Source organism: Hibiscus syriacus, unplaced genomic scaffold (genome assembly GCF_006381635.1).
Source record: "Hibiscus syriacus cultivar Baekdansim isolate YM2019G1 unplaced genomic scaffold, ASM638163v2 tig00111300_pilon, whole genome shotgun sequence".
Classification (NCBI taxonomy): domain Eukaryota; kingdom Viridiplantae; phylum Streptophyta; class Magnoliopsida; order Malvales; family Malvaceae; genus Hibiscus; species Hibiscus syriacus.
The window spans coordinates 63,382-90,714 of record NW_024063048.1 but is presented as its reverse complement, the minus strand read 5'-3'; the positions used below and the strand labels follow the sequence as shown (position 1 = coordinate 90,714).

The window sequence follows — 27,333 nt, the reverse complement described above, 5'->3', positions numbered from 1 at the left end:
ACTCTATTAATCAAACTCAAATCCAAGACACCCAAGCCACCCTCCACAAATGGTTGACACACCAAACTCCAATTAACCCAATGGATTCGTCGCTTTACTGGACCATCCTCCCACAGGAATTTAGCCATTATTAAGTTCAACTTTTGATTAACCTTAGGAGGAATTCTGAAAATAGATAGATAGAAAATCGGCAAAGAGGACAACACTGCCTTTACGAAGACCAATCTCCCAGCCATCGATAGAGTTGAAGCTTTCCAGCCTGCTAACTTGGTATAAAAATTCTGGATTACTGGTTCCCACAACAGGTCTGAATTTTTTATTGTACTTATCGGAAGGCCAAGGTAAGTCATAGGAAAAACACCCACCCCACAGCCTGTAACGAAAGCCCAATCCCTTAAAATATCCTCTTCCAAATTAACACCATACAACTTGCTCTTGGATAGATTAAGGTCCAGCCCTGACATTAAGCTGAAAACCCTCAGCACTCTCCTAATGTTAAGAATCTGAGTCGGAGAGCCCCTGCAGAATAGGATTAAATCATCTGCAAATTGCAAGTGAGTTAAACGAAATAAATTATCATCCCTGCCAATGCTGAACCCTTCAAACAGACCACAATTAGCAGCCTTTGTCAACATTAAATTCAATAATTCCCCTATGATATTGAACAACAGCGGAGACAAACTGCATCCCTGTCTTAATCCTTTGCCCATCTTAAATTCCTCTGTAGGAGAGCCGTTAATTAGAACCGAGATAGAAGTAGATGATATACAATGTTCGATCCATGAAATCCACTTATCTCCAAAACCCATAACTTTCAAAAGCCTCAATAAAATCGGCCATTCCACCGAATCATAAACTCTTCGAAAATCAACCTTGAAAACAACACCTTTCCTCCCCTTTTTTCTCCAAAAATCAATGGCTTCGTTAGCTAAAAAAGCACATTCAAGCAGCTGCCTTCCAGGGATAAAGGCAAACTGTGATGGGCTTATAATATCTTGAATAACTAACACAAGCCTTTTAGATAAGACTTTGGAAATAATATTATACAAGCTGCCCACTAAGCTTATTGGTCTGTAATCTTCAATACCCACAAGATTTTGGGTCTTAGGGATCAAAGTTATGAAAGCATGATTTACTCCATGCTCCCAATTCCCTCCTTTGTGAAAATCATCAACAAATTTCATAATATGAGCCTTCAAGTTTGACCAGAATTTCTTGAAGAAACCCATCGTGAACCCATCTGGCCCCGGTGCTTTGGAGCTGTCCGAATGAAAAACTGCCTCCCACACTTCCTGCTCAGTGAAATTCCTTTCAAGAACCTTCATTTGAACATGATTCAATTTAGCAAAATTAAGATTTATTTCATCCACCTCTAGAGTTGCTTTTGAATTGTAGCTTTGCTTGAAATAATCTAATATACAGCCTCTCAACTGCACCGGATCAGAAATAACAACACCAGCTACCTTCAGCGATGAAATGGTATTAATTTTATTTCTATTCAGAGCACATAAGTGAAAAAACTTGGTGTTTCTATCTCCCTCGTTATTCCACTTCAATCTTGACCTCTGCAACCAAATACTCTCCTCCTTCCTATGCAAGTATCACAGATCCTTTCTCGAAGTACCAAGCAGCTCCCTTTCTTGAATAGATAACCCGCCATTCTGAAACTTCAGTTCCAGGCCGTTGATTTTAGCTTCCAATTTTGAAATGTCCTCTGAAATCCCCCTATGGTTACTTCCTGGCCAATTCCTGATAGCCTGCTTAGTTCCTTTTAGAAGTGAAAACAGCCCCCTACAACTGTTATCCTTCCTCAAAATTGAGAAAGAATTTTCCACCACCCCCGTAAACCCCTCTTCCTCTAGCAAATAGTTGAAAAACTGAAATGGCTTAGGACCCCAATCATTACATTCTTCTACTAGTACCACCGGATTGTGATCCGAGAGGGATCTGGGTAGCATTCTTTGGATCACATTACGAAAATGATTAATTAATGAACCAGTAATCAGAAATCTGTCCAGCCTTTCCCAAGTTGGAGACTCTCTGTTATTGCACCAAGTGAATCTCCCTCCTTACCCCAATCATTGTTTTTCCTTGTCCTTGAGTTGCCATGACAAGAGAGCTTGGCTGCATTGTCTTGAATATTGTTGTTCATCTCATGTATCTCCTGTGTTATTGGTAATTTATATTAGACATATGTTATGGAGCATTCTCCAAATAAATGTGTTGGTGGTATAAGGGTCCTGTGTAGTTCTGAGACTGTTTTAATTGAGTCCTCAAAAACTTTTGTGTCATGGTTTAGTTCTTATGACATTTGTCACTAGAGTTGATGGACACTAATGTAACTATTGGTTCGCAGTCCAAACAAGATGCTGACAGGGTTTTTGAAATTGTTAAGAAGATTGCCAACTGCTTGAGCTGATGTAGTTAAAGTCCCTTAGGAAGAAACATAAATAAAAGGAGAGGATGACAAATTTGAGAACTTATATGTTGGTTAAGAATATGTTCTTTATTCTCAGAAAAAATTACGTGTTTATTGTGCAATGAATTCTACTTATTTTTTAGCTTCAATTTGTTGTAGGAGTATCCTCATATATATTTATGAAGGGAATTGTGCATAAACTTGCCGACTTAATGACTCTTGCTGGCGGGGATACGCCTACTATGAACCATGTAAGACTTTGCATAGCCTTTTGTGCTTGTTCCTTTATTGATAAGTTTTGGGGTTTTATATTGCTAATAAGCTTGGGATTTAAATTACCAAAATTCTATTTAATGTTATGATATTTTACTGGATTATAAGTTGTTGTTCCAGTAAGTTTGTTGTTCATTCTGTGATTTGTAGATAAGATAAGGTTATTAGGGTTTGTTATTTCTGTAGATAAATCTAATTAGTTTAGATTAACCTTATCCCTAGTTTAAAATTTAAAGTTTTGTATAGCTTTAGGACTCCTTGCAGGAGTAAAACTTTAGGTGCTGAAGTCTTTTAAAAAGACTTACTTTGGGAAGATTCAATTTGAAGTGAAATACTGAGAAACAAATCTGTTTTCATCAGATCCTACACATTCACTAAAATTTATTACTGAATGCTCATGTTGATATATCTACCATGTACTTTTGATAACCACACTTTTCTTCTGGCATGCCTCAAGTACTTAGAATAAACTCATAAAGAATGGTAAAGTTTTAGCAAAAACAAGGAATACAAATTCAGAAATATGTATGATAAGTGTAAATATCGAGTACTTGGTCTGGAAAAATGGAGTCTTCGTTGTTTTCCTTGTCTTCTATTTATTTTCTGGCAAACTTGTTCTGTTTAGTTGGCATGTTTGGCATTATATGATGGTCAAGTACAATGAAGTCTGTATTTTCCTCTTTCTGCGAGATAAATTTTAGTATCAATTTTTTAATGCATTTGGTTTGAAAAATATGCTGTGGCTTTTTAACATATGTTATGCCCATGTTACATCCAAAAAATTTATCTGATTAGAGGTTAACATCGATTCAACAAGATGCATAATCTTTTGCTAATCCTATATTTACGGTAGGTTGGCTACTTCAGCTTATGATTGCAGTATCTTCCATAGTAATCACTGGAAAACTGTTGATATCCTTTTATGTTATAATTTGCAGCTTCAGAGTTGTCTAGGATCAGCAGTTACTGTTATAGGGCCAGAGAGAATATTGACTCTTTTGCCTATAACTCTTGATATTGATGGCTTAATTTATTCAAACATATGGTTGGTACCCATATTGAAGGACTACGTTGTTGGAGCATCTCTCAGCTATTATATGGAGCATATAGTGCCGCTTGCTAAATCATTCCAGCAAGCAAGTTGTAAAGGTACTCTTCTCACCCCTGGAGATTTCTTCACGTCATCATTATGACTAGATATGAAAATCGAAGGGTAATTATGCACGTAAAATGGAACCTAGAAAGGTGCTAGGCTTAAATTGTTGTGAATCCATCAGATTATGATTCTTTCAGGGATATTTTGGAGGCCAAGGATTCAATTGACATGATGATCTAGAGGATGGATATCCATATTTAGGAGCTTTCTTTCACTTTTTCTTTTACTTCTCTAATCTTCTCTGTTGTTTTTACTTTACACATTTAGTCTAGGTTAACGTCCCATTGGCTGGTTTAAAATGTTGTACCCATCTAACTTAGAAACTAGATGAATATGTGATGCAAGGCTCATCTGTTTTTTTTTTATAGGAATTGGCCTCTGTTTTGAAATACTTTTCCAAGTATATGTCTAGAGTTTTAGACCGGGATTCCTTTGCCTGGCAAAGACGGTCTTCCCTATTTCTTTGTGAAATTTACTTGTTGCCATCAGCTTTTATCTCTTTTGTAGTAGGTGTATTTGTTCCCTACAGGTGTATTAATTGCCAATCATTGAGAAACCTAGGTACTCGACTTTGGGGAGAAGCATATCATCTCTTTTTCTGCTACATATCCTATTATTTCTTTACCGCGTATAAACATAAAACTATAATTGCGCAGTATGGGATTATCCACAATTGCCTGTAAGGGCACACAGGTTATTGCACTGAGTATTTAGCGCTTCTCAGTGTGTTTAGCTCTTATTTCATTATAACTATATTTCTTGGATAGCTATGTCTTGTGCCACTTAATTCTATGTATTTTGGTTTCCAGGGGTTCTGTTTGTAATTTTATGATGAGCAGATTTTTTTCATTTTTTTGGTTTTGACTTATCTTTTTTCTTTTTCCAATTTATTCAGTAAAAAAGTCTGTAATTCGTCAAGATCTGCAGGCTCATGCTCATAGCCTATTGGGATTACTACCTGCCTTTTGTCACTATCCAATTGATACACACAAGAAGTTCAAAGCTTTGGCTAAACTTATGATTGATACTCTTAAGGAGGACTCACTTATGAATGAAAATATTGCTCTAGCCATACAGGTCAATTTTGTATTGTTATTATCATTATCTTCATTAGTTTCGTAAATCCTAGAACCTTATGTTTATCCTTTTCCAAATAATTTTTGTAGGTTGTTATTTCTTTACTCTTGTATAATATCTATATTTATGTTGCTTTTCCGTAGATTCTTATCAATCAAAACAAAAGTATTCTTAGATGTGGAAAGGATGCTGATGAGTCGAACAACACCATAGTGGGCAATTCAAAATTAGAGCTCACAAATCCAGCCTCTTACTCGAAGAAAACTGCAACCAAAAACATTAAGGCTTTGTCATTATGTGCTCCAGAGATGCTTCAGGCTCTGACTGATGTATTTGTTCAGTCACCTCCGGCAAAGCCTTTATATCTAAAGGTTCAACATTCATTTTTTCATCTTGGCATCAGGTTTAAAATTTGATAAGACTTATTCATATTACTTTGAAGTCAGTTTTTATTTCTTGGGAAAACAAATTGTCTGACTTTGATATCAAACATGAGCACATATCCCCTTACTGGTATTTTGAAACACTAATTATTGTCATATTAATTTTAAACTCCAAATATCTTCTGATCTCGTGATTTCAGGATGCTATTGGATGCTTGGCTTCAATTACAGACTCTTCTGTTACCAAAAGAAATTTTGTATCGTTGGTTGAGAAGCTGCAGTTCATTGATGGTGAAGGTGAATTTGAGAAGCAGCCTGGTAATGCCAATGAGTTGATGAGAAAAGAAGAAAGCAATCTTAATACTATGGGTAAAGAAGCAAGCAGGTTTGTTCAGGTTTTTATTTCCTGAATTTATAATTCTCTAATCTAGTTAGTGGTTTCTTTCTTCTTCTTATAGTTTGCAAATCTTTGACATTTTATTAGTTATCCAACTGAAATTTGTTCCCTGACTAGCAACTGTGATGTGATACGGATATAAGTTTATGCCTATAGTATTCAAATTTGATGTGAAGCTAATCATAACTGCTTTTGATTTAATACCGGTTTTTCTAAGGTGCTTAGTATAAAAGGCGAAGTTAAATGATTTGGAGTTCCAACAAAATAGAATAGTCAATTTTTATCTGCAGCAGGCAATTTCAGTTGTCTTTATTAGGATCTTCACCTTAATATGTATTTGTTTATTTTGGTGTGAACTACGTGTGTCCCCCACCTATCCGTTTAACAGTCTAAGAAGAAACTGAGAGGGAATGTCTTTGGGAGTGTTGAATGGATGGATCTTGTTGACTTTTGTTGCACTTGAAAAAATAATGAGAGCTCAAAATTTCTTTTTCTCTGGAGAGTAGAGATTGACAATGGTGCTAAGACTTTCTTTTTACTCAGGTGTATCATAATCGACCTGGCATCTTCTCTGGTTTCAGGAGCAGAGGAGGACCTTATTGATTTTATTTATGTCTTAATAAAGCAAACTTTTCAGGTATTTAAGATTCTCATTTACCTCTTATTGTGCTATTTTTTGTTTGTCTTTGGAACTAGCTAATCTAGTCTTAAGATGTTTACTAACCTCTGTTTTTAGGAAACCAACGAGATTGGTCATCATGAAGCATATTATGCTTTGAGCAAAATTTTGGAGGTGTGTTTCTCATGGTATTTTTTGTTCATCTGTTTTAATCTTCATTGCGCGGTAGGAAATAAAATTTTCCTGTTTTCTCATGTTATGATGCAGGAACAAGCTTGGTTTTGTTCTTCTAGATTAGAGGAGTTGATTGATCTATTACTTGGACTAAAATCTCCAGCTGATATTGCATCTCTTAGAAGCCGACTTTATTATTTCAACATTCTAATGGTTCACACCTTGAAGGTTAAGTCTCATCTAAGCTCATCTTGTTTGAGAATTAGAGATTCCTTTTTTGATTTTATGTTGTGCATTTTGTATTTCTTTCTTTGTGGTGATATCTGGTCATCTGATTTTGTAGGAATTATAGGATGATTTGTTACCATTCCTATAGAGATATGATTTTGTAAATAGATTTTTACAATCCCTTATTTTAAGGGATCATATCCTAGGATTATTATTTTTCCTTTCATAGAGTTTCCTACTTTAGAGAGATATTTTGTATATAAATATGTAATATGTCATATTGAAAAGAATAAGAAAATACAGAGAATTACTCTGATTTCTATACCATTACTCTGATTTCTACATGGTATCAGCTTAGGTTACGGTTTCTTTCCAACCTAGACCATGTCTGCTACTTCTTCTCCTACATCTCCTTCGTTAACTCAGGAGATTATTTCAAATCCATAAAATCTTTCTGATTCTAACACTCAAACATAATCATCCGGTCTAGTTATTACATGCCATCGATTGAATGGCAACAATTTTCTTGAATGGTCCCAATCGGTTAAAATTTTTCTCTTAGGCAGAGAAAGATTGGGCTATGTTACTGGTGAAATCCAGAAGCCTGCTGCGACTGACAATGTTTTTTCTAAGTGGATGCGTGACAATGGTCAAGTTATGACTTGGCTCCTCAATTCCATGATCCCAAGTATCAGCAGAAATTTTCTTCTGTACAACACAGCCGCTGAAATCTAGAGTGCAGTCCGCGAAACATACTCCAGCACTGATAATATTGCCGAGTTATATCACATTGAAGATCAAGCAGCCACTCTCAAACAGGGAACCATGCCTGTCACTCTCTACTACAATACCTTAACCGGCCTTTGGCAACAATTAGATTTGTATGCACAACATGATTGGGCAGATCCAAGAGATGCTACCCTTTACCAGAAAATTGTAACTCAGCAAAGACTTTTTCAATTTCTCCAAGGCTTAAACAAGGAATTAGACGAGGTTCATGGCCGAGTACTGGCTATTTCTCCTCTTCCTCCCTTCGAGAGGCCTTCGCTATTGTCAAGAAGGAAGAAAGTCGCTGGTGTGTGATGCTGCCTGATGAACCATATTCCACTCCTGAAGGATCTGCCTTACTTACTCATCAATTATCTAATACTTCGAAACGGGGGAGACCTTGGTGTGAACATTGCAAAAAGCTCGGCCACTCCAAAGAGAAGTGTTGGAAGATTCATGGTAAACCTCAGGACTGGAAGTCCAAGACCTCTCAAGATAATAAATCTAGCCTAGTCGTTGCCAACTCTGTCACTCGCTTCACCAAATAACAGATTGTTGAACTTCAGAAACTGTTTGAAAAGTTTCAGGGGCCTTGTGAAAGTAATTTGGTCATAAAAGAATCAGAAGGTAACCTTTATCCTACAGCTTTTTTATCTTCTCAGATGACTCCTAATTGGATCCTCGATTCTGGTGCAACGGATCATATGACTGGTAATAAGGGGTTGTTTTATAATTTTTTCCCAAACGTCGGTAAGGCAGTCAAAACGGCTGATGGTTCCATGTGCAAAATAGAAGGTCATGGCACTGTGGTTCTCAATGAACATATGACACTTAAAAATGTTCTCTTTGTACCAACTCTGGCTTGCAATCTCATTTCAGTTCGTAAACTTTCCATCGACTTGCACTGCTCTGGAATTTTTACTGATATTGACTGTACTTTGCAGGCACTGAACTCGAAGGAGATGATTGGTAAGGCCAGCTTGCAGAATGGCCTCTACATCCTCCCTTCATCTACTACAACCGAGATCTCTAAATCGTTCACCGCTTTAGAACAAAATGATACCGTTATGCTATGGCACTTTCGTTTAGGCCATCCTAGTTTCCATTATCTTGCAAAGTTGTTTCCTGCTCTATTCATTAATAAAAAGCCAACTTCCTTTTCTTGCAAAGTTTGCTCTCTTGCCAAACACACTAAATCATCTTATTCTCCTTCTAAATACAAACCTTCTCACCCTTTTGCCTTGATCCACAGTGATATTTGGGGTCCTTCTCGGGTGAAGAATGTTGATAATTGTAAGTGGTTTATCACTTTCATTGATGATCACAGTAGGATAACTTGGACTTATTTGCTCAAAGATAAATCCGAAACTGCTGGTGTTTTTGCCCAATTTTATAACATGGTTCTCACACAATTTGGAACCAAAATCCAACTCTTTAAATCTGATAATGGCAGTGAATTTTTTGCTAAGTCTTTGGGTGCTTTTTTCAGGGAAAAGGGTATAGTTCAGTTTAGTTCTTGTGTTGGAACCCCACAACAAAATGGCGTTGCCGAAAGGAAAAATAGACATCTCCTTGAAGTTACTCGTTCACTTCTATTTACCACTAATGTTCCAAAATATTTGTGGGGGGAAGCCTTATTAACTGCCACATATTTAATCAACTGAATGCCTAGTAAGATTTTACACTTTAAAACACCTCAATCTATATTTTTGCAATACTTTCCACATTTTAAACCTATATCCTCCATTCTACCTCTTAATATATTTGGTTGTACCGTTTTTATCCAAAACACTGCTATTAATAAGTCCAAGTTAGATCCTAAGTCTATAAAGTGTGTATTGGTTGGGTATTCTTCACTCAAGAAGGGTTATAAATACTATCATCCTCCTTCTAAAAGATTTTTCACTACTATGGATATCACTTTTTATGAGCAGGATCCCTATTTCATTCAGGTTGAAATTCAGGGGAGACATGGAGGGATTTTCAGCCATATCAAGTATCTCCAGAATTGCCATCATCCTTGTCTTTACCTATAAATTTGTCACCTGTAACTACTCCCATTGATCCACCGGTAGTTCCTATCACTACTTCACCCATACCCACTTTAAATATCCTTCCTGAAAATACACCTACTCCAATTCAAAATCTTCCACAAACAACACCAATCAAACAGCTCCGTTTCTATACAAGGAAAAGAAAACACATTCCTGAGGCTATTTTGCAATCTGATTCTTGTCGAGAATTAGATTTGGGTCCAGCTGCCGAAATAGAAGAAGAAATCAGTAAGTCTACTTCCACTACTCTAGATGACTTCTCTATTGCTATTAGAAAAGGGGTTAGACAGTGCACCAAGCATCCTATTGAAAAATTTGCTGGTTATAATTCTCTGATGCCTTCTTTTCAAGCATTTACAACAACCTTGGATAAAGAACAGGTTCCCACAAGCATAACTGAAGCTCTAAAGGATTCTAAATGGAGAAGGGTTGTTGAAGAGGAAATTTTTGCACTGGAGAAAAATACTACTTGGACTGTTACAGACCTTCCTCAAGGAAAAAAGGTTGTTGGCTGTAAATGGATATTTGTTGTAAAGTATAACTCTAATGGTAGCATCCAACGATACAAAGCGAGACTAGTTGCCAAAGGTTTTACGCAAACATATGGGATAAATTTCACAGAAACTTTTGCACCTGTGGCGCAGCTGAATACTGTTCGAGTGCTCCTAAGTTTGGCTGTAAATTGCGATTGGCAATTACACCAACTTGATGTAAAAAACTCTTTTCTTAATGGCCAGCTAGAAGAAGAAGTCTATATGAAAATGCCACCTGGCTTACAGTCTGCTGAAGGTAGCAATAAGGTTTGCAAGCTCAACAAGTCTCTATACGGGTTAAAACAATCACCCAGAGCTTGGTTCGAGAGGTTCACTAAAGTCATCCTAAAAAACGGCTACAAGCAGTCCCTCGCCGATCATACTCTTTTCATCAAGGTAACTTCTACAGATAAGAAAGCTATCCTTATTGTGTACGTGGACGACATAATTCTTATCGGAGATGATGAAGAAGAGATTTGGAATTTGAAGAAGTTGTTAAATAAGAAATTCGAAGCCAAGGATTTGGGAAAGCTAAGGTATTTCCTAGGAATGGAGGTGGCAAGGTCAAAAGAAGGACTTGTGATCAACCAAAGAAAATATGTACTTGATTTACTCAAAGAAACTGGTTTTCTTGGTTGTAAGCCGAATGATACACCAATGGAGGCAAGCTTGAAATTCAACAAAGAAGATGGGTCCTTAGTAGACAAAGAGAAATTTCAAAGATTAGTTGGGAAACTAATTTATTTATCCTTGACAAGGCCAGATATAACATTTTCTGTAAATGTGATAAGTCAACACATGACCAATCCTACTGAAGAGCATATGGCAGCAACAAATAGAATTCTCAAGTACTTGAAGAAAACTCCAGGACACGGTTTAATGTTTAAGAAGACACAAGTATAAGAAGACACTAGACAGAACTGTTAAGATCTTTACAGATTCTAGTTGGGCCGGAGACCTTACTGAAAGGAGATCCACTAGTGGCTACTGCACCTTTGTTTGGGGAAACCTTACAACTTGGAGAAGTAAGAAACAATCTGTCGTTTTAAGAAGTAGTGCTGAAGCTGAATTCAGAGCACTAGCATTGGGAATATGCGAAGGAATTTGGCTACTTAAACTACTGAAAGAACTTGTCATTAATCAAGAGGATCACTTTGAAGTTTTGTGTGATAATCAATCTGCTATTCAAATTGCCAAAAACCCAGTTCAACATGATCGGACAAAGCATGTTGAGATTGATAGGCATTTTATTGCTGATCAAGTTAACAAAAAGTCAACCACACTTTCATACATTCCTTCAGAAGAACAAGTTGTAGACATTCTTACTAAGGCTTTGCCAAAGCCTGTTTTCAATAAATTCCTATTCAAGCTGGGATTATACAATGTATATTCTCCAGCTTGAGGGGGAGTGTAGGAATTATAGAGATGATTTGTTACCATTCCTATAGAGATATGATTTTGTAAATAGATTTCTACAATCCCTTATTTTAAGGGATCATATCATAGGATTATTATTTTTCCTTTCTTAGAGTTTCCTACTTTAGAGAAATATTTTGTATATAAATATGTAATCTGTCATATTGAAAAGAATAAGAAAATACAGAGAATTACTCTGATTTCTATACCATTACTCTGATTTCTACAGATTTTGAGCAAGGTGTAGTGCAACTGTTGTAATTTTCTCATGCCTTATTGATTGTAATTCATGCTTTTAGATTAAGGTGATAATCTTCATTTAATGTGGTCAAACAATGGTTTTGATTTATTGCGTATTATTCATCTGGTAAACTTTTTTTAAAACAAACTAGTTACTCTTAGTTGTGACTTGCAAAATTCTCATGGGACCTCTTACCAAGAAGAAAGTAGTGAAGTCTGTAGTTCTTTTGAAAATAGGAATTCCTGTTATTAGTGCTGTTGCTATAATCAAGAATTTGAGCCTGTGGCAATATATTGATGCCTAACATGATGGAAATTATATCCATCCCATCTGAACTCGTTTTCAGCAAATTCATGTATCTTTTAGTCTAGCTTTCGTTCACATTGGTATGATGATGTGATTTCTCTGAAGAATTAGATGTAGATGGCAGCTGACTTTCAGTTGTAACTTTCAATTTTCTTGTAGATGAGCTCATTGGAGGAAAATACAAAGCCTTTTCTTATTCTTAATGAGATTATAGTTACGTTAAAGGATGTAAGAGCTGCTAAAGAAGTTCAATTATTTACTTTTTCTCTCAATGAGGTAATGCAGGTCATTTTGTTTTTAATTTAAATTTAATATGCAGGGGAAAGAAGAAACAAGGAAAGCAACTTATGATATACTCCTAAAGATGAGTTCTACCTTAAGAAAATCTTCAGATCTCAACTCTGATCCACCCTATCACAAACTGATTAACATGGTAAGGATAATTTGGTCTCTTCTGTGTGTATTCATCTTGTAAAGAAATTGGCTGCTTTAATTTGTCCATTTTTGTAATTAATGTTTTTATATGCAATAATTCATTACCCAGACATTAAGTTACATAAAGAATAATAATAAAACTATATAATGAATCCTTTGAGATAAGCTAGAAGTTTGTTGTAGCCTCGAAGCAGTAGCTTTTTTCTGACAGTTGAGTTTTAGAGTAAAGTATAAAAGATGCCGATTTGATTTCCATGATAAATATAATGAAGGTAGAAGTCTTATAAAAAAAATGAAGGTAGAAGCTATCCCAACTCCCAAGAGGCCACACTGTCTTACACCATTAATGTTGCATGCTACTCAAAAACAAGGTGTTGTTAACCTTCTAAGTTGGACTTGTATTTATTGTTTTTAATGTCGACATTTTTTATGTTTTAAAAAAGTCCACAGTATAAATGTTTATGCTGCTTTTAACTTACCCCAATTTCCTTCTGCTAGTTGCATTTGTAAATCATGTCTGCAACAGATAGTTATCTTTGATGAATTTTATTATAACATGTGATGACCGAAGATGTTGCTTAATGTTCAGATAATGGGATATCTTTCCGGTTCATCGCCTCACATCAAGAGTGGAGCAGTAGCTGCCCTATCTGTTCTCGTATATGATGATCCCGAGATCTGTATTTCAGTGCCCGATCTTGTTTCCTCTATTTTATCCTTGTTGCAAACTAAAGCTGTGGAAGTTATAAAAGTGAGTTTGCATTGTGCCAACTTATTCTCTTTCATTTCATCTTGCTGAAAAACAAAACTGCTAGAAGTAACGAGGTTTTTTTATGTTGTTGACAGGCTGTTTTGGGTTTTGTAAAAGTCTTGGTTTCTTCCTTGCAAGCTAATGACCTGCAGAATTTTCTTTCCGAAATCATCAATGGAGTTCTCCAGTGGTCATCTATCTCGAAAAATCATTTCAGATCAAAGGTAAACATTGCAAGTCCCTCTAAAAGTAAAAAAAAATACTAATTAATGCGTGGTAGAATTGCATTTTGCCCCTCCCCCTCCCCACCCCACCCCCAATGATGAAATTTATGTCAAAAACTTTAAAAATTAGAAGGGTAACACAGTGCTAAAACGACTCTCACAAAAAATTGTATTTCAAGTTCTCTCTCCGCCCCCCCCCCCAAAAAAAAAACAATATATATATATATATATAATATTTGGGGTAGGATCCGCTTATATAGTGAAAAACTCTTTAGTTTTACATTGATGTAGGATCATTGGGTGAATGTAAATGGATGGCTAAGACTTAAACTGTGTGATTTCACATCATCCACCATTTGTTTTACTCGTAAAAATATAATCAATCTTAACTGTGTATCTCGGTCATCTATTTATATCCATCCAATGATCCTAAAGCGTTGTAAAACTAAAGAGTTTTACACAGTGTAATTGGATCCTACCTCTCTCTCTATATATAAATGTAAATTCCGGTTTTAACCCCTGCAGATAATATAGTTGGAGGCTTTCTCATTTTGTACATTCATGTTGCGACAGGTCATTATAATACTGGAAATTTTGACAAGGAAATGTGGTATTGCTGCTGTTCAATCAGTTGCTCCAGAAAAGCATAGGAATTTTCTGACTACTGTTATAGAGGTAACCATTTCTTTTTATTTTAGTCATCCTAGTTTTATCAGTTTTAAGAAAAATGAAATTTATTCATACTGGGGACTATATTGATTATTCCCCAAGAATTTCGTAAAAAAAGTAGGTGATGAATGTCGGTAGCTGGGGAAGTTAGCTTTTGGTTTCCTATAAAGGTTTCACTCCTTTGCTTCCATTTGATCTACCATTCCTTTGATGTCCAATGATCTCATTGATCTGAAGGTGTCAAAATATTTTATTAACAAAAAAAAATTACTCGCACCAGCAGTCTTGATACTGATTCCTGATTCAAATATGGTATTTGATATCTATTTGCCACCAAGAATACCTCTGCCATTTTATGTTCCCGAGATGTCTCATGAAGACCACATTGCAACATGTGGGTCGTATGTAATGTCTGTATTATTGCAGAACCGACGTGGCAAATCAACTACCGAAGAAGCTGACGATAATGATGCAGACAAAGTGGATTCACTAACTGAGGGGTCTGATCTCTTTCGTTTGCTGCTTTTACGATTCAGTTTATTATTGGTAGTGCGCATTTGAATGTCTTACAATTAATTACTTGAATATCACCAGGTCGCGTAAGAGGAAAGATGAGGGATTCGGCACATTTAAGCAGAAAAATGATAATTTCGAACACCGGAAAAGAAAGAGGGACAAAAGGTATGGCAGAAAGCGTTCTGATTCAACTGAACCTGCTGGCATATCAGATAGCCATGGTGGTGGAAAGAAAACGGCTAAAAGAGCTAAGCACTTTGGAAAACCAATGAAGGGTCAATCAGATGGATATGGTAAAAAGAATTTCGACAAAGGGTTGGGCACCGGCACCGGCAGAGGTCAGAAGAGAAAGTTAAACCAGCCAACTACGAGCCAAAAGCACAAGGCATCAGCCGGCGACAAACAACATTCTTTCAAGGCTCGAACTCGACGCAAGAAATTTAAGGGGGCAAACAAGAAAAGTAATAAATGAAATATACAAAGAGAATCAGTCGGAAGCCACTCGACTCCCTGATGAACTCTATCTTTGCAGCTTTTCTCTTACGCTTAAAATCTGAAGATTGCCTGAGAAATTAACTAATTCACAATATCAGCACAATGGTGAGCATACTTGGCTTGACTTAGAGTAAGTGTCGAATACCAATATGTATCTGAAACAAGTATATTAACATGTTAGAGAATTTTGTATTTAGAACAAAAGATTTGGAGATGCTTGGTTTTCAGCTAGTGTATTATCAAATCAAGCTGTTTTAAGCTCGAGTTCAAGTCGAAATCCGAGATTCCGAATTCAGATATAATAATCAAATCACTCGTCTTTTAATCTTTCTAGATCGATTTGAATTTACTCGAAAATATGAAACACATACAAGTGCAAGGAAGTGTATGAAAGATGGTTGTTATCTTAGTTTCACGATTATTAAAAGTTATAAAATAATCTTTTAATTATAAGATGATTTTTATTGAATCCTATAACTATTGAAAGTCACAAAATAATGACTTGATTATTTATATGTTCTAAATTGTATTTTTTGTTAAAAAATTGAAGACCGACATTAGATGTATTGTATTTTGTGGATCGATTTTCTATTTACATTATGTTGTCAAGTCGTGTTTGAAACATTATATCATTAAGTCAGTGCTTAAAAACGACAACAGTGTCAGCAAACATCATTAAAATATGGTTGTCGAAACGATTTTTCTTAAAAGGTGAGATTTAAAAAACCACATTAATTTTTAATTTACCTCTTTCAACTGATTTTTAATTTAAAGACAAATGCGATTTAAAAACCTCTCGTTTCGAAAAATTTTGGATTTCCTTTACGATCGAAAAAAATACAGTTCAAAGAGTCGCCACCAATCTTTGATTAGGGTGTGATTGGGCACCTAAAATTGTTTGTTATTTTAAATAAAAATTAATTTTTATTAAAACAACAAATTAAGGTATGCGTTACCAAAATCCGAGTTCGGGAGTCGGTTACGTGCAGGGAAGGATTAGCACCCCACAACGCCCTAAAACGGTACCTAGTCGATTAATTAATGTCTTTGCAATGAACTTTACAAATTCGAATTTATTTTGATTTTTAATCCCATAAAATAAAAATGTCAATTTAAAACATTCAAAAGCACTCAAATAAATTAAATTAAAATTACCGAGTCGTTTTAGAAAGATAAAGAATGTTCGATTATTTACAAATATCGAGACCAGATCTTAAAATCTATAACAACCTTTTCTCGATAAATTTAAATAAACGAACATTTCCTTTTCTTTCATTCCCAAATTTTAGGTGACGAATCAATTTTTGGTTTCACTTTCGGGATACACTTTTATTTTAAATTCACTAAAAGCGGACCTCAAATCAGTTATGACTGCCCACTTAAAACAATTTTAAATTAAAAGTATATTACCCTTAATCCAATTATGTAATAGGTCAAGTTATGCACGTGAATGTATTATACAAATTGTGCAAAAAGTGCATGACATGCCAAAATTAATTATACAAAATTAAAAAATATCATACAATGTAACATACAAGAAATTACATATATTTTAATTAAAGATCATAAGCCACGCATACTAACATATAATGTACAAATATGACTCAAATATAAAAACAAAAACATAACATGCTAAACTAAAAATTTAAAAAGTATATATACATAAATGTAATGACTAAATTTCAATATATACAGAATTAAGCATGTAAAATTCGAAATAAGCAAGTGACCTAAATGCACATTCATTGCAAATCTGAGAGGACTAAAACTTAATTATTTTCAAATAGGAGCCTACGTAAGTAATCCATATACAAAAAAGGGCAAAACTACTTATTCAATACACCAAAAATCTGAAATAGAATAAAAAAACATGGTAACAGTGACTAAAGCATAAAAACTTAATGAACTTTCAGGGACCTTAAACAAATTAACCCTAAACATTTAATATAAAAACTAAATAAACTATACCTAACCTAAATCTTACGCACAAAGCCTTACTCGGCTTTACTCTCCACTCTCTATCTCTCGCACGCTGCAGCTCGCCCAAGCATCTCTCCACTCATCTTCTTCGTGCTCACCTGGCTGCCGAGAGCCCCAATGCCCATCATTCACCCGAGTTCCATCATCGGCTAGGCTCAAACATGCTCTCCTCTTTTTCTAAATCACATACCCGAAGCTTAAAAAACGAAACTACGATGAAGGTTGAATATGGAATTCTCTCGACTGCGACTACTCTACAACTCCGACGAAGGGACCCGACAACTACTGACCTTTCTATTTCGACAGTAAACTCGAACCAGTCAGGTAACATACCAAATCTTTTTCTTTTTTTCTATCTTGAAACCCCTCTTTTTATAATCTAAAAACTACATTTTGAACCATACGCAGGTTATACAAAAGAATCTCAACACTTTAACCCCGATTCCAACAACGTTACAACCTTGACGCTAAGACTCAGGCACCTACGACTCAATTATTTCGAACGCCAGCCTAAAATCGAAGGTAAATTTGATTCACTTTGTTCCTTTTGTATTGAATTTATCATGAAAGCTATTAAAACAAATATAACAAAAATGTAATTGTAAATGATCATGGAAAGAAAATCTTACAAGATTTGAATTTCCAATTTGCTAGTTGTTTACACGCTCTTTTATATTTGCTTTGCTCTGAAAAAGAAACGAACGATTTCCCCGTGTTTTTGTTCTTGTGTTCTTCGGCTTTTCCAGCAAATGGTCTCTGTTTTCTTTTTTCTCGTAATGGTGATGGATTCCTGATATATTTCCCCCTTCTTTTGATGGTTAATCTCCCCGTATATATAAAAAAATTGCTAAAAACCAACGTTAACCTCTCTCTTTTCCTCTGCAATCAACTGTCGTCCATTGGGCTTGAGTTGGGCCTACAACTGGTTCAAGGTCGGGTTAGGTTACGATTGCTTCGAGTCTGCTCCGACTCGGCCCTGGATAAAAATGAGCATCTACAGCTGCCCCTCTTTGTTCATTGTCGTGCAACGAGAATAGAGCAAAGATCAAAAGATGGTGCGTTTTTGTCCAGTTCCATCTTCGTGCTTTGAAACTTGATGAGGGATCTGCTCCCTCTTCTTTGAACAATCTTCAACCAGTGGGTTTGCTCCCTCTTGCTTCAAGGAGTAGAACTCGAACAATCTTCTGCTTACGGGTTCGCTCTCTCTTGCTTCAAGGAGTAGAACTCAAAATATCTTCTTCCTAAGGGTTCGCTCCCTCTTGCTTCAAGGAGTAGAACTCGAACAATCTTCTGCCTACGGGTTCGCTACTCCTTACTTCAGGGAGTAGAACTCGAACAATCTTCTGGTGTGATTCTGCTTTGCTATTCTTCCATGAAGGCTCAACTTCGAAGGTTAAACCTGAAAATCAAACGTTTCCACTTATTAATGTATGCTTGAAGATTTGAAAATTATTATACTAGAAAAAATTTAGAATTTAAGAGAATCTTTGAGAATCCATTTCTCTTGAGGGAGCTTGTCTCGCAACAACTAGATATGAGAATATTCTTGGACTCGACTGCCATCTGAACCTCTCTCTTCCTGGGACTTTGAATTGGTTAATGACTCCCCATGCGCATTTTCTTTTAATCAATTGATCTGCTTCTTTGTACTCGAGAACCTTCAATTTCCTCCCACATCTGATGATCTGATGGCTTGCTCCAACACTATTCCGAGAAGGTTTAAAATGGCCCGGAGGACTTATCATCTTGCTCGAAAGACTTACAGATGACCCGAAAGATTTCATCATCATGCTCGAAAGACTTACTGATGGCACTTACTGACGGATTTGCTTCACTACTCTTCCGTGAAGGCTTAAAAATTACCCGAAGGATTTAATTATCATGCTCGAAAGACTTACTGATGGATTTGCTTCACTACTCTTTGGTGAAGTCTTACAAATTACCCGAATGATTTAATCATCATGCTCGAAAAACTTACTGATGGGTTTGCTTCACTACTCTTCCGTGAAGGCTTAAAAATTACCCGAAGGATTTAATTATCATGCTCAAAAGACTTATTGATGGATTTGCTTTACTACTCTTCGGTGAAGGCTTACAAATTACCCGAAGGATTTAATTATCATGCTCGAAAGACTTACTGATGGATTTGCTTCACTACTCTTCGGTGAAGGCTTACAAATTACCCTAATGATTTAATCATCATGCTCGAAAGACTTACTGATGGGTTTGCTTCACTACTCTTCCGTGAAGGCTTAAAAATTACCCGAAGGATTTAATTATCATGCTCAAAAGACTTACTGATGACCCGAAGGACTTCATCATCATGCTCGAAAGACTTACCGATGGCCCGAAGGACTTACTTTGATAAATGGGTAAGAAACTTTTCTTACTCTTCAAAATCTCAAATTTCATATTTTAATGAGAAATCCTTCTCATTTCCTTTCATAAAAATGACTTAATGATCGGTCCACGTGCCCCTCTTCAAAGCAAAGCTTCCTCTATGGATTGACCCCTGCGTTCCTCAAGTTCTGCCTCTCTAAACATGATTCCCTGTATTTGATGTTTAACTTCTACCTTTCAATTGTCGGGATTTTAACATCCTATATCTTATCTTTTCACTGGAAGATCTGTCAAAACCATGTGTTTATGTATGAAACACGAATGCAATTAAATGTATTAGTGTAATGCATTTTCTTTTATGCAAATGATGTTCTCATGAATGCATAAATGTCGATTCCATCTTCATTTGACTTCAAAGTGGCAAACTCAGTCTTTTTCTACTTGATCATTCCTTTCCAGGGTTTGCTTTGATATCAGTGTAGCAACTCATAATTTCCAACTTGCATTTTTGAAGAGCCTTCTGATATTCTTCTATCTTCTTGTTGTCTTCGTTTTCTATCTTCATTTCGGAGAAATTACTTTCTCTCCCAACTTCTTGCTATGGTCAGAAATATGATTGTATTGCCCCATTTACGTCCTTGACTCAATTACGCTTTCTGAGTGGTTCTTTCATGACTCTGCCATTGATTGATGCTCGGTTGGTTTGCTTTACAGGGTAAGCCCTGCTCAAATTCACAGTTTGCCCCTGACACTCAAGTTGTGAGACTCATTCTCAATGTCTTCTTATTCTAAATCTTGTCATCCCAACATGATCTGGGTTTCTGGTCATGCCCCAAAGTGGGTACTCATGGATTTCTTCGTGCCCAACATATCCTAACTTGAATGTTCTCATTCTGGTGTAACTACATAGTAATGTTGTCAAGTAGTTTGAAGTCGTCTCTTCACATTGTCATAAACACTTAAGAAGTGCCCAATTTTTTTAACAAAATGTCTTGCATTTTATACAAGTTGTAATATGTGCCCCTTCTGAATAATGAGATCATCTTCTTCTTGATGGGTAATTGACAACGTCACAAGGAAATTTTATAAGTTTCATTCTTCATTCATTCTGTTCTCTTGGACTATCTACTTCAAGATCGTGGAATGCTTCATGTTCTGGCATTGCTTATTCCTTTTCTCCAATAGAGGCATAATGAGTCTCACAAGCTTCAAGGACCTTTCACACTTGAAACTGTCATGTTTGAAAATGTTTTTCCCTTTTCTCTTATTATAGGGATCAAAGAATAAAAGAATTTTATAAAACATTGCCTCTTAATTCAGGCTTACAATCAAATCAAATCATAAACATGAGTTCAAAGAATATCAAAAGAATCAATAACTATTTAATTTTTCAGAGTTATAACTCTTTGACAAGTGTCAAAATTGATGGGTTGGCTTTCTATTTTTTAAGGTTTTGGCCAACAAACTTACATTTCTTTCTCGGTCCTTGCGAACATCACAACATGTCCCTCCTTCTGGCTTGGTATTTTAATCAGATACGGACAAAATGAAGCAACTTGCATAATCAATTACTAGACTTTATAGAACACTTTTATTTCAGTTCTCTGAAATCTTCCATTTGTTCAAGCCTCGTAGACTCCTCTAACAAAGGCAGTGTAGAAATATCGGTCTAAAAATGAAATTCCTGAGTGCTCGTGTGATATTGACTATAACATGTGTTCCTTAACTCCCTTAGTCAATCTTTACCGAAACTCCTTATTTAGAAAAACTTGATTTAATTTGCCATTGTCTGGCTAGCTGAAATCAGCTTTATTGTAATTTGCCTCTATCGGGCTAGCTGAAGGGTTCGTCTCATCACAAAGTCTTTGACTTGACAATAACAGTGGAGCATACACCAAATTGCCAGGTACCCGATCAAGGTCATGGTTTGAATATAATCTATTCATAAAGCCAGGGCTTTCGAGTTTCCTCTATAACCAATTGCTTTAGCGGAATAGCTCAGCTTTATTGTATATATATAATATCATCACCTTTATTAGGCTAGCTAAATTATGTCCATAAAGCCGGGGCGTTTAACCAATTGCTCTAGAAGGACAGCTCAAGCTTTATTGTATACATATAATATTATAATTTGGGTATACGGGTCCAATTTCTTAAGCTTGTCAAGAAGAACCTGTCATAGTCTAGGTGTTGTTGAAAGTTAGAAAATCTCATCGTTAGAGTTCAATTTCCAAGCAACTGACCTAAACTAGATTCACCTACTAGACTATGCCATCTGTAAGGATCATAATCATCATTGAACGTCATCAACAGAAGTGTAATCTAGTCGGTTTTATAACATCATACACAAAAGATGCCCCATGTTGTCCGCTCCTATACATACCTGAATACCAAACCTATTGTTCATCTCCTTATGATAGAAGAAGGCTATATCGGTCCCTGTAATAGAAGGGTATGGTGTTCGATTGTATCTTCTGGAGATAAGGTAAAGGTCTTTGTTTTATCAGGTTTCAACCTTGTTATCTTGTCAAAGATTTATAACTCTAATCATTTACAGAGTTTTTAATTCAGTAGGTATTCAAAGAATTTCAAGTTGCAAATTCGATTCAATGCTCACCATCCTCAAAGTAACATGAATTTATTTAAACATCATTATAAAAAAACTGAGAAAGGATGAAAAACAAGTTCAAACATGATGTTGCAAATGAAATAAAGCTCCATAATGATTGAAATGATCTCTTCCTAATTAGGATGCCCCATTACCCATATAATGTCGTGGTACTTAACTCAAACGGATGTTACATATTGTTCTTTGATGCCCCACTCAAGTTCGTCATCCACTGTTCCACCAATTCCTCTGTTAACATCCCATTTGCCACAAGCATCTCTATCTCCTTTAACAGCGGCCTACAATTTCCCGTAGAATGTCCCAATGCCCCCAAGTGGAAATCACAGACACTATCTTGATCATAGCTATGAGCAGAAGGGTCTGGTTGCAATTTCAGTGGCCTCGGTGTGAGGTATTGACCTTCAATCAAATGGGGATACAGATCTGAGATAGGAGTTTGGAACACTTTCAAAGCATTTTTCGATCTTGGGACTTTCTTTGGAAGTATCGAGTAACCCGCTACCCATTTTCTTTTACGGCTTTGAGAGCTCTTGACGTAACATTCATTCACCTCATCAGTTTGTTCCTTTTGATCGGTTGGGTTTTTAGAAGTGTCTTTCAAGTTTCCTTTGCTAATTGCATCCTCAATTAACTCTCCAGCTGTCATAAGATCCTTGAAGTTATTCGTCGACTTTCCCAATATTAACTCAAAGAAAGGAGCTGGAAGAGAATCGTGAAACATATATGATATTTCTTCTTCTAACAAAGGAGGTTGAACTTGTGCTGCCACTCCTCTCCATCTTAGGGCATATTCTTTAAAGCTCTCAGTAGCTTTCATTCTTATCCTTTGAAGGTCATGACGTTTTGGGGCTAAGTCTTTAACATATTGATATTGTCCCAGAAAAGCATCAGCTAGGTTGACCCGTGTCTTGATCTGTTCTTTGTTCAAACGGTTATACCATACTATAGCCGGCCCAGCAAGACTATCATGGAAGTAATGAATCAACATATTGTCATTATTTAGGTACCCTTCCATCTTTCTACAAAACATCTTTAGATGAATTATGGGACAACTAGTGCCATCATATTTCTCAAAATTAGGCACCCTAAATTCATGTGGGATGACCAAATCAGGGACCAAACTAAGTTCTCTAGCTTCTAACTCCTTGTGAGGGGCATTAACAATCTTCATATCTTCAATGGCTTCATTCAACCACATGAATTTGTCTTCAAATTGCTCAAAATTGACGAGGCTCATCCCTAGGTCTGAGTTAGACGCTCTAGGGCAAATTATTACTCTTGATGTACCAGTCTGATTAGATTGATTTTCTTTATCCTCTATTTTCTCTTTACTAGCAGCCTGTGGTACCAGTACCTGGATCATTTGATTCGATACGCCTTGTAAAGAACCCGATGCTTGATTCCCCGTATCTTGTTGTGACCCGACTAACTGCTCTTGCAACTGATCTTGTGATCCCTTATGAGATTGCTCCATTGTTTCCATTTGCTTGTTCATGATGATGAGGAAGTAGTATGAATGAATGATCTTGTTATTACTGTCACATAACCTTCCATAAATTATTTTTGTGTTTTTATAATTAATGCATGTAAAATGCTTAAATAAATACATGTAATGCAAATGCAAATGCCAAAAGCAAATACAAAAGGTGTCATTCCAGAGTGACCATCTTAAAACAACTTTCATTGTACACAAAGGTCTCGGTACATCAAACAAACTTTACATATAATGGACAGCTTTCACTCCGAACTTTTCTATCTCCTTCAAAAGCCAATTTAATTTCCACTTATGCTCGGGGGTCGAGTTGTCAATCTGCTTCAATTCTCTTACAAAGCCAGCTAAATTAACCCATTTCTGAGCCACATTGCTTGCTTGGGTCATAGCTTCTTTCATGACGTTGTCTCTTTTCTCTATCTTGAGTGCCGATTCTCAGAGCTGTAAACACTGCTGTTGAATGTTCCTTGTAAGAAAGTCATTGTGGTTATGAAGCTCTTGTATAAGATCACTGTAATCATCCACAATCTTCATCAACTTCTCGTTCTTGACTCTAACGGCTTCAAGCTCAGCGTCATTCTCCCGCTTGTGGCGTTGATATGAAATTTCCATATTGGCAATGGATCTGTTCAACGTCTGAATTTCAGCCTGATATCTTCCCAAATTATCAACAACTGTATTGCATCTTTTTTCTTCAATTTGTAAATCATGAGAAAACTTCTCGGCTCGACCTTCTTGCACCTTACAATTCCTTCTCCACTGTTCAGCGTCATTCTTCAGTTTAGCGACTCATGTTATCCACTCCTCTGGGACATTTCCTATACCAACAAATTTAAAAGTTTGAATGATCCTTCGAAAATCATCTCGTATGGCTTCCATCTCTCTGCTCAATTTATTATTTTCATTTCTTAAATGACGAATCTGAGCTCTGTACTTTGGCAAACAATCTTCTTCTTGGATGTCCTCACTAATACTCTTACCTTTGGTCACTTTTAGTTTGAACCCAACATGATAATCTGTTACCAAACTAGGTTGTCCTTTCAATTCAAACTCCAATACTCCATGATCTAGTAGAAGTTGGACTCGACGTTTGAAGGTAGAACAATTCTCAATAGAATGTCCTTGAATCCTAGCATGATATTCACAACGAACGTTGACGTCATACCAACTTGGATATGGAGGCTGCAAATGTTTCACATAATGCGAGGCCACTTCTCGATCTTCTATCAGTTCATCATACAATTCCTTATATGATATTGGGATGAAATCACAACGAGAGTCACCTCTCAACTTGGGTTGAACTGGAGTTTCCAGTTTTATTTTCCCTGATGTTGGGAGTAGTCTATCAAACACCAACGAGTTTTGTCTGCATGTCTTCTTTTCATCCTTCTGAGCTTCTATAGTTGCCACTATTTCCTTGGCATTTCCAAACAATTTGTTGATACGAACAATGATTGTGCGTGATTTCTCATTTTGGCCAGAATCAGCAGGTTCTAAAGTAGTCCCTTGCGTATTTGACACCTCAAGATTGTTTTCATTGAGTTCTTTCTTTTCTTTGGTAGAAGTCTCTCTTCCTTTGGACAAAACATCTATTCTATCCATCATCTTGGACATTTTCTCTTTTATCTATCTTATCTCATTGTGCTCTTTGTCAGACATATGATCTTTATGTGCGCAACTCTCCACTATTTTCGAAGCTTTCTCAAGATGCCATTTTTTGACTGTGTTATAGTTTGTTTGATCACGAAACCCCTTGTCCGTCATGAAAACCTTTTACTATGATGACCACTCACAAATCAACACCTTTTGAATATGTCATGATCATGCAATGCGGACAAAGAGAAAAAAAAACATAGAAACAAGTTAGTACAAATGAGATAACAAAATGACAAAAAGCAACAATAACGAAATAAATAAATTAATGCTAATAAGAATGCAAATGCAAATGCACAAGGTTTTAATTCCAAAAGTGACCACCATAGAACAACCTTCATTTAGACAACAAGAATTCAGTACACCATGTAATCAAAATATAAATGTGATTCTTCATTTCTTTATTCCCTTGAACCGTACTCTTCATGGAATCTAATATTGCGCCCAAAGTTGTCGGCGTACTTTATCACCTTTAATGACACCAGATGTCTTTAAATTGAATCTTGAGGTCTCCATGTTTACTTTCAATACGAAGTGGTCTTCATGTCTTTGTGAAGGGTCTTCTTGTCCTTGGTATAATTGTATCTATCTTCTGAGAATATCTTGGCCTTCACTCTTTTAAAGGAAGTCTTCAATCAGCTTCAGATTTCTTCATTCATCGGATGTCCCTCTTCATGGATCATCTGAATATCTTTAAACCTCCTTATTTTGACTACATGGTTAAGAATTTCTTGTTTCAATATGACCAGCCTTTTTATTAGTCAATCACTTGCGAATTAACACCTTGTGATGACATGAAGATGCGAATGCAATAAAATCAAAATAAAATAGACATAGAAAAAAAATGGGTTAGTACACATAATATCAACAACAAGATAATAAATATCATAATCATTAAATAAAACCTACCATCACATGCTGGCTACCCAATCATGTTTTAGTAGATCCTACCCAACATGATATCTACCCCCATGCTTTGTTTGAACATTAAAACCCTAACCGCATAATATCTAATTCGCATGCTTGCTTGACAAATAAACCTAACCGCATGATTTCTAGTTCGCATGCATTTATTCGAAAAGTGAAAATAAATGACTCAAAAAGCTTTTCCTTGTGTACCCTCCTCACGGGACTCTTAAGGTTTAGGTTAGGCTCGACCTAAATTCAGGCTCTATGTTTACTATATGCTGGGTTCGGTTCTAAAGTAATAGGTTCTCGAATTGTCCTTGTCGGTGCCCCCTTGGGCTACCGAACCCTCAATCCTGGCCCATCACAGGCTTTAGGGGATCGAGTTCAATTTCGAGGGAACACATCTCCTTATGTCCATGCGGAGGTGATTACCATCACGAGGACCATAAGGCGTGAGCTCCAGGAGCAATCCACTATCCCATGCGGAGGTGAAAACCACACGAGGGCATAGTCTCTCACTCCTACTTAATTAGGACGGAGCGGGGTTTTATCTCATGTTATGATAATGTAGCTGTGCAGTGTGTGAGGAAAAGCGAAAAAACAATCAATAAAAACACTCAAAATCAATTCCCAAAACACACAATTATTCTGAAATCATTAGCAAACAGATCAGTACAACTATTTAATTGTCAATCGAATTAAATTAAAGAAATCAAAATACAAACAAAACTTATTAAAAACAAAGCAAGGGATCAAAAACCAAATTAAAACGAATTTATAATTTCCAATTGCAAAGACAATTAATTAATCGACTATCAGCCTGACTCTCTAAAAAAAAAGGTCCCCAGCAGAGTCGCCAAGCTGTCGAAATGATTTTTCTTAAAAGGTTAGATTTAAAAAACCACATTAATTTTTAATTTACCTCTTTCAACTTATTTTTAATTTAAAAACAAATGCGATTTAAAAACCTCTCGTTTCGAAAAATTTTGGATTTCCTTTACGATCGAAAAAAATACAGTTCAAAGAGTCGCCACCAATCTTTGATTAGGGTGTGATTGGGCACCCAAAATTGTTTGTTATTTTAAATCCGAGTTCGGGAGTCGGTTACGTGCAGGGAAGGATTAGCACCCCCACAACGCCCTAAAACGGTACCTAGTCGATTAATTAACGTCTTTGCAATGAACTTTACAAATTCG

The 27,333-nt window shown here is 36.2% G+C and overlaps 1 protein-coding gene across 1 annotated transcript in view; it reads left to right on the top strand.

The window, feature by feature from the left end:
- Positions 1-2,583: 2,583 nt before the first annotated feature.
- The window catches only part of LOC120158030 (RRP12-like protein), a 31,747-nt gene continuing 6,997 nt past the window's right edge, over positions 2,584-27,333 (top strand). The window contains exons 1-15 of the mRNA XM_039168970.1: positions 2,584-2,670; positions 3,631-3,841; positions 4,744-4,925; positions 5,069-5,296; positions 5,509-5,693; positions 6,249-6,342; positions 6,442-6,498; positions 6,592-6,726; positions 12,204-12,272; positions 12,364-12,477; positions 13,069-13,230; positions 13,326-13,454; positions 14,028-14,129; positions 14,550-14,623; positions 14,718-15,121. Of these exons, the coding sequence (XP_039024901.1) occupies positions 2,599-2,670; positions 3,631-3,841; positions 4,744-4,925; positions 5,069-5,296; positions 5,509-5,693; positions 6,249-6,342; positions 6,442-6,498; positions 6,592-6,726; positions 12,204-12,272; positions 12,364-12,477; positions 13,069-13,230; positions 13,326-13,454; positions 14,028-14,129; positions 14,550-14,623; positions 14,718-15,111 (2,208 nt within the window). The 5' untranslated portion in view covers positions 2,584-2,598 and the 3' untranslated portion in view covers positions 15,112-15,121. The remainder of the gene's footprint in view (positions 2,671-3,630; positions 3,842-4,743; positions 4,926-5,068; positions 5,297-5,508; positions 5,694-6,248; positions 6,343-6,441; positions 6,499-6,591; positions 6,727-12,203; positions 12,273-12,363; positions 12,478-13,068; positions 13,231-13,325; positions 13,455-14,027; positions 14,130-14,549; positions 14,624-14,717; positions 15,122-27,333) is intronic.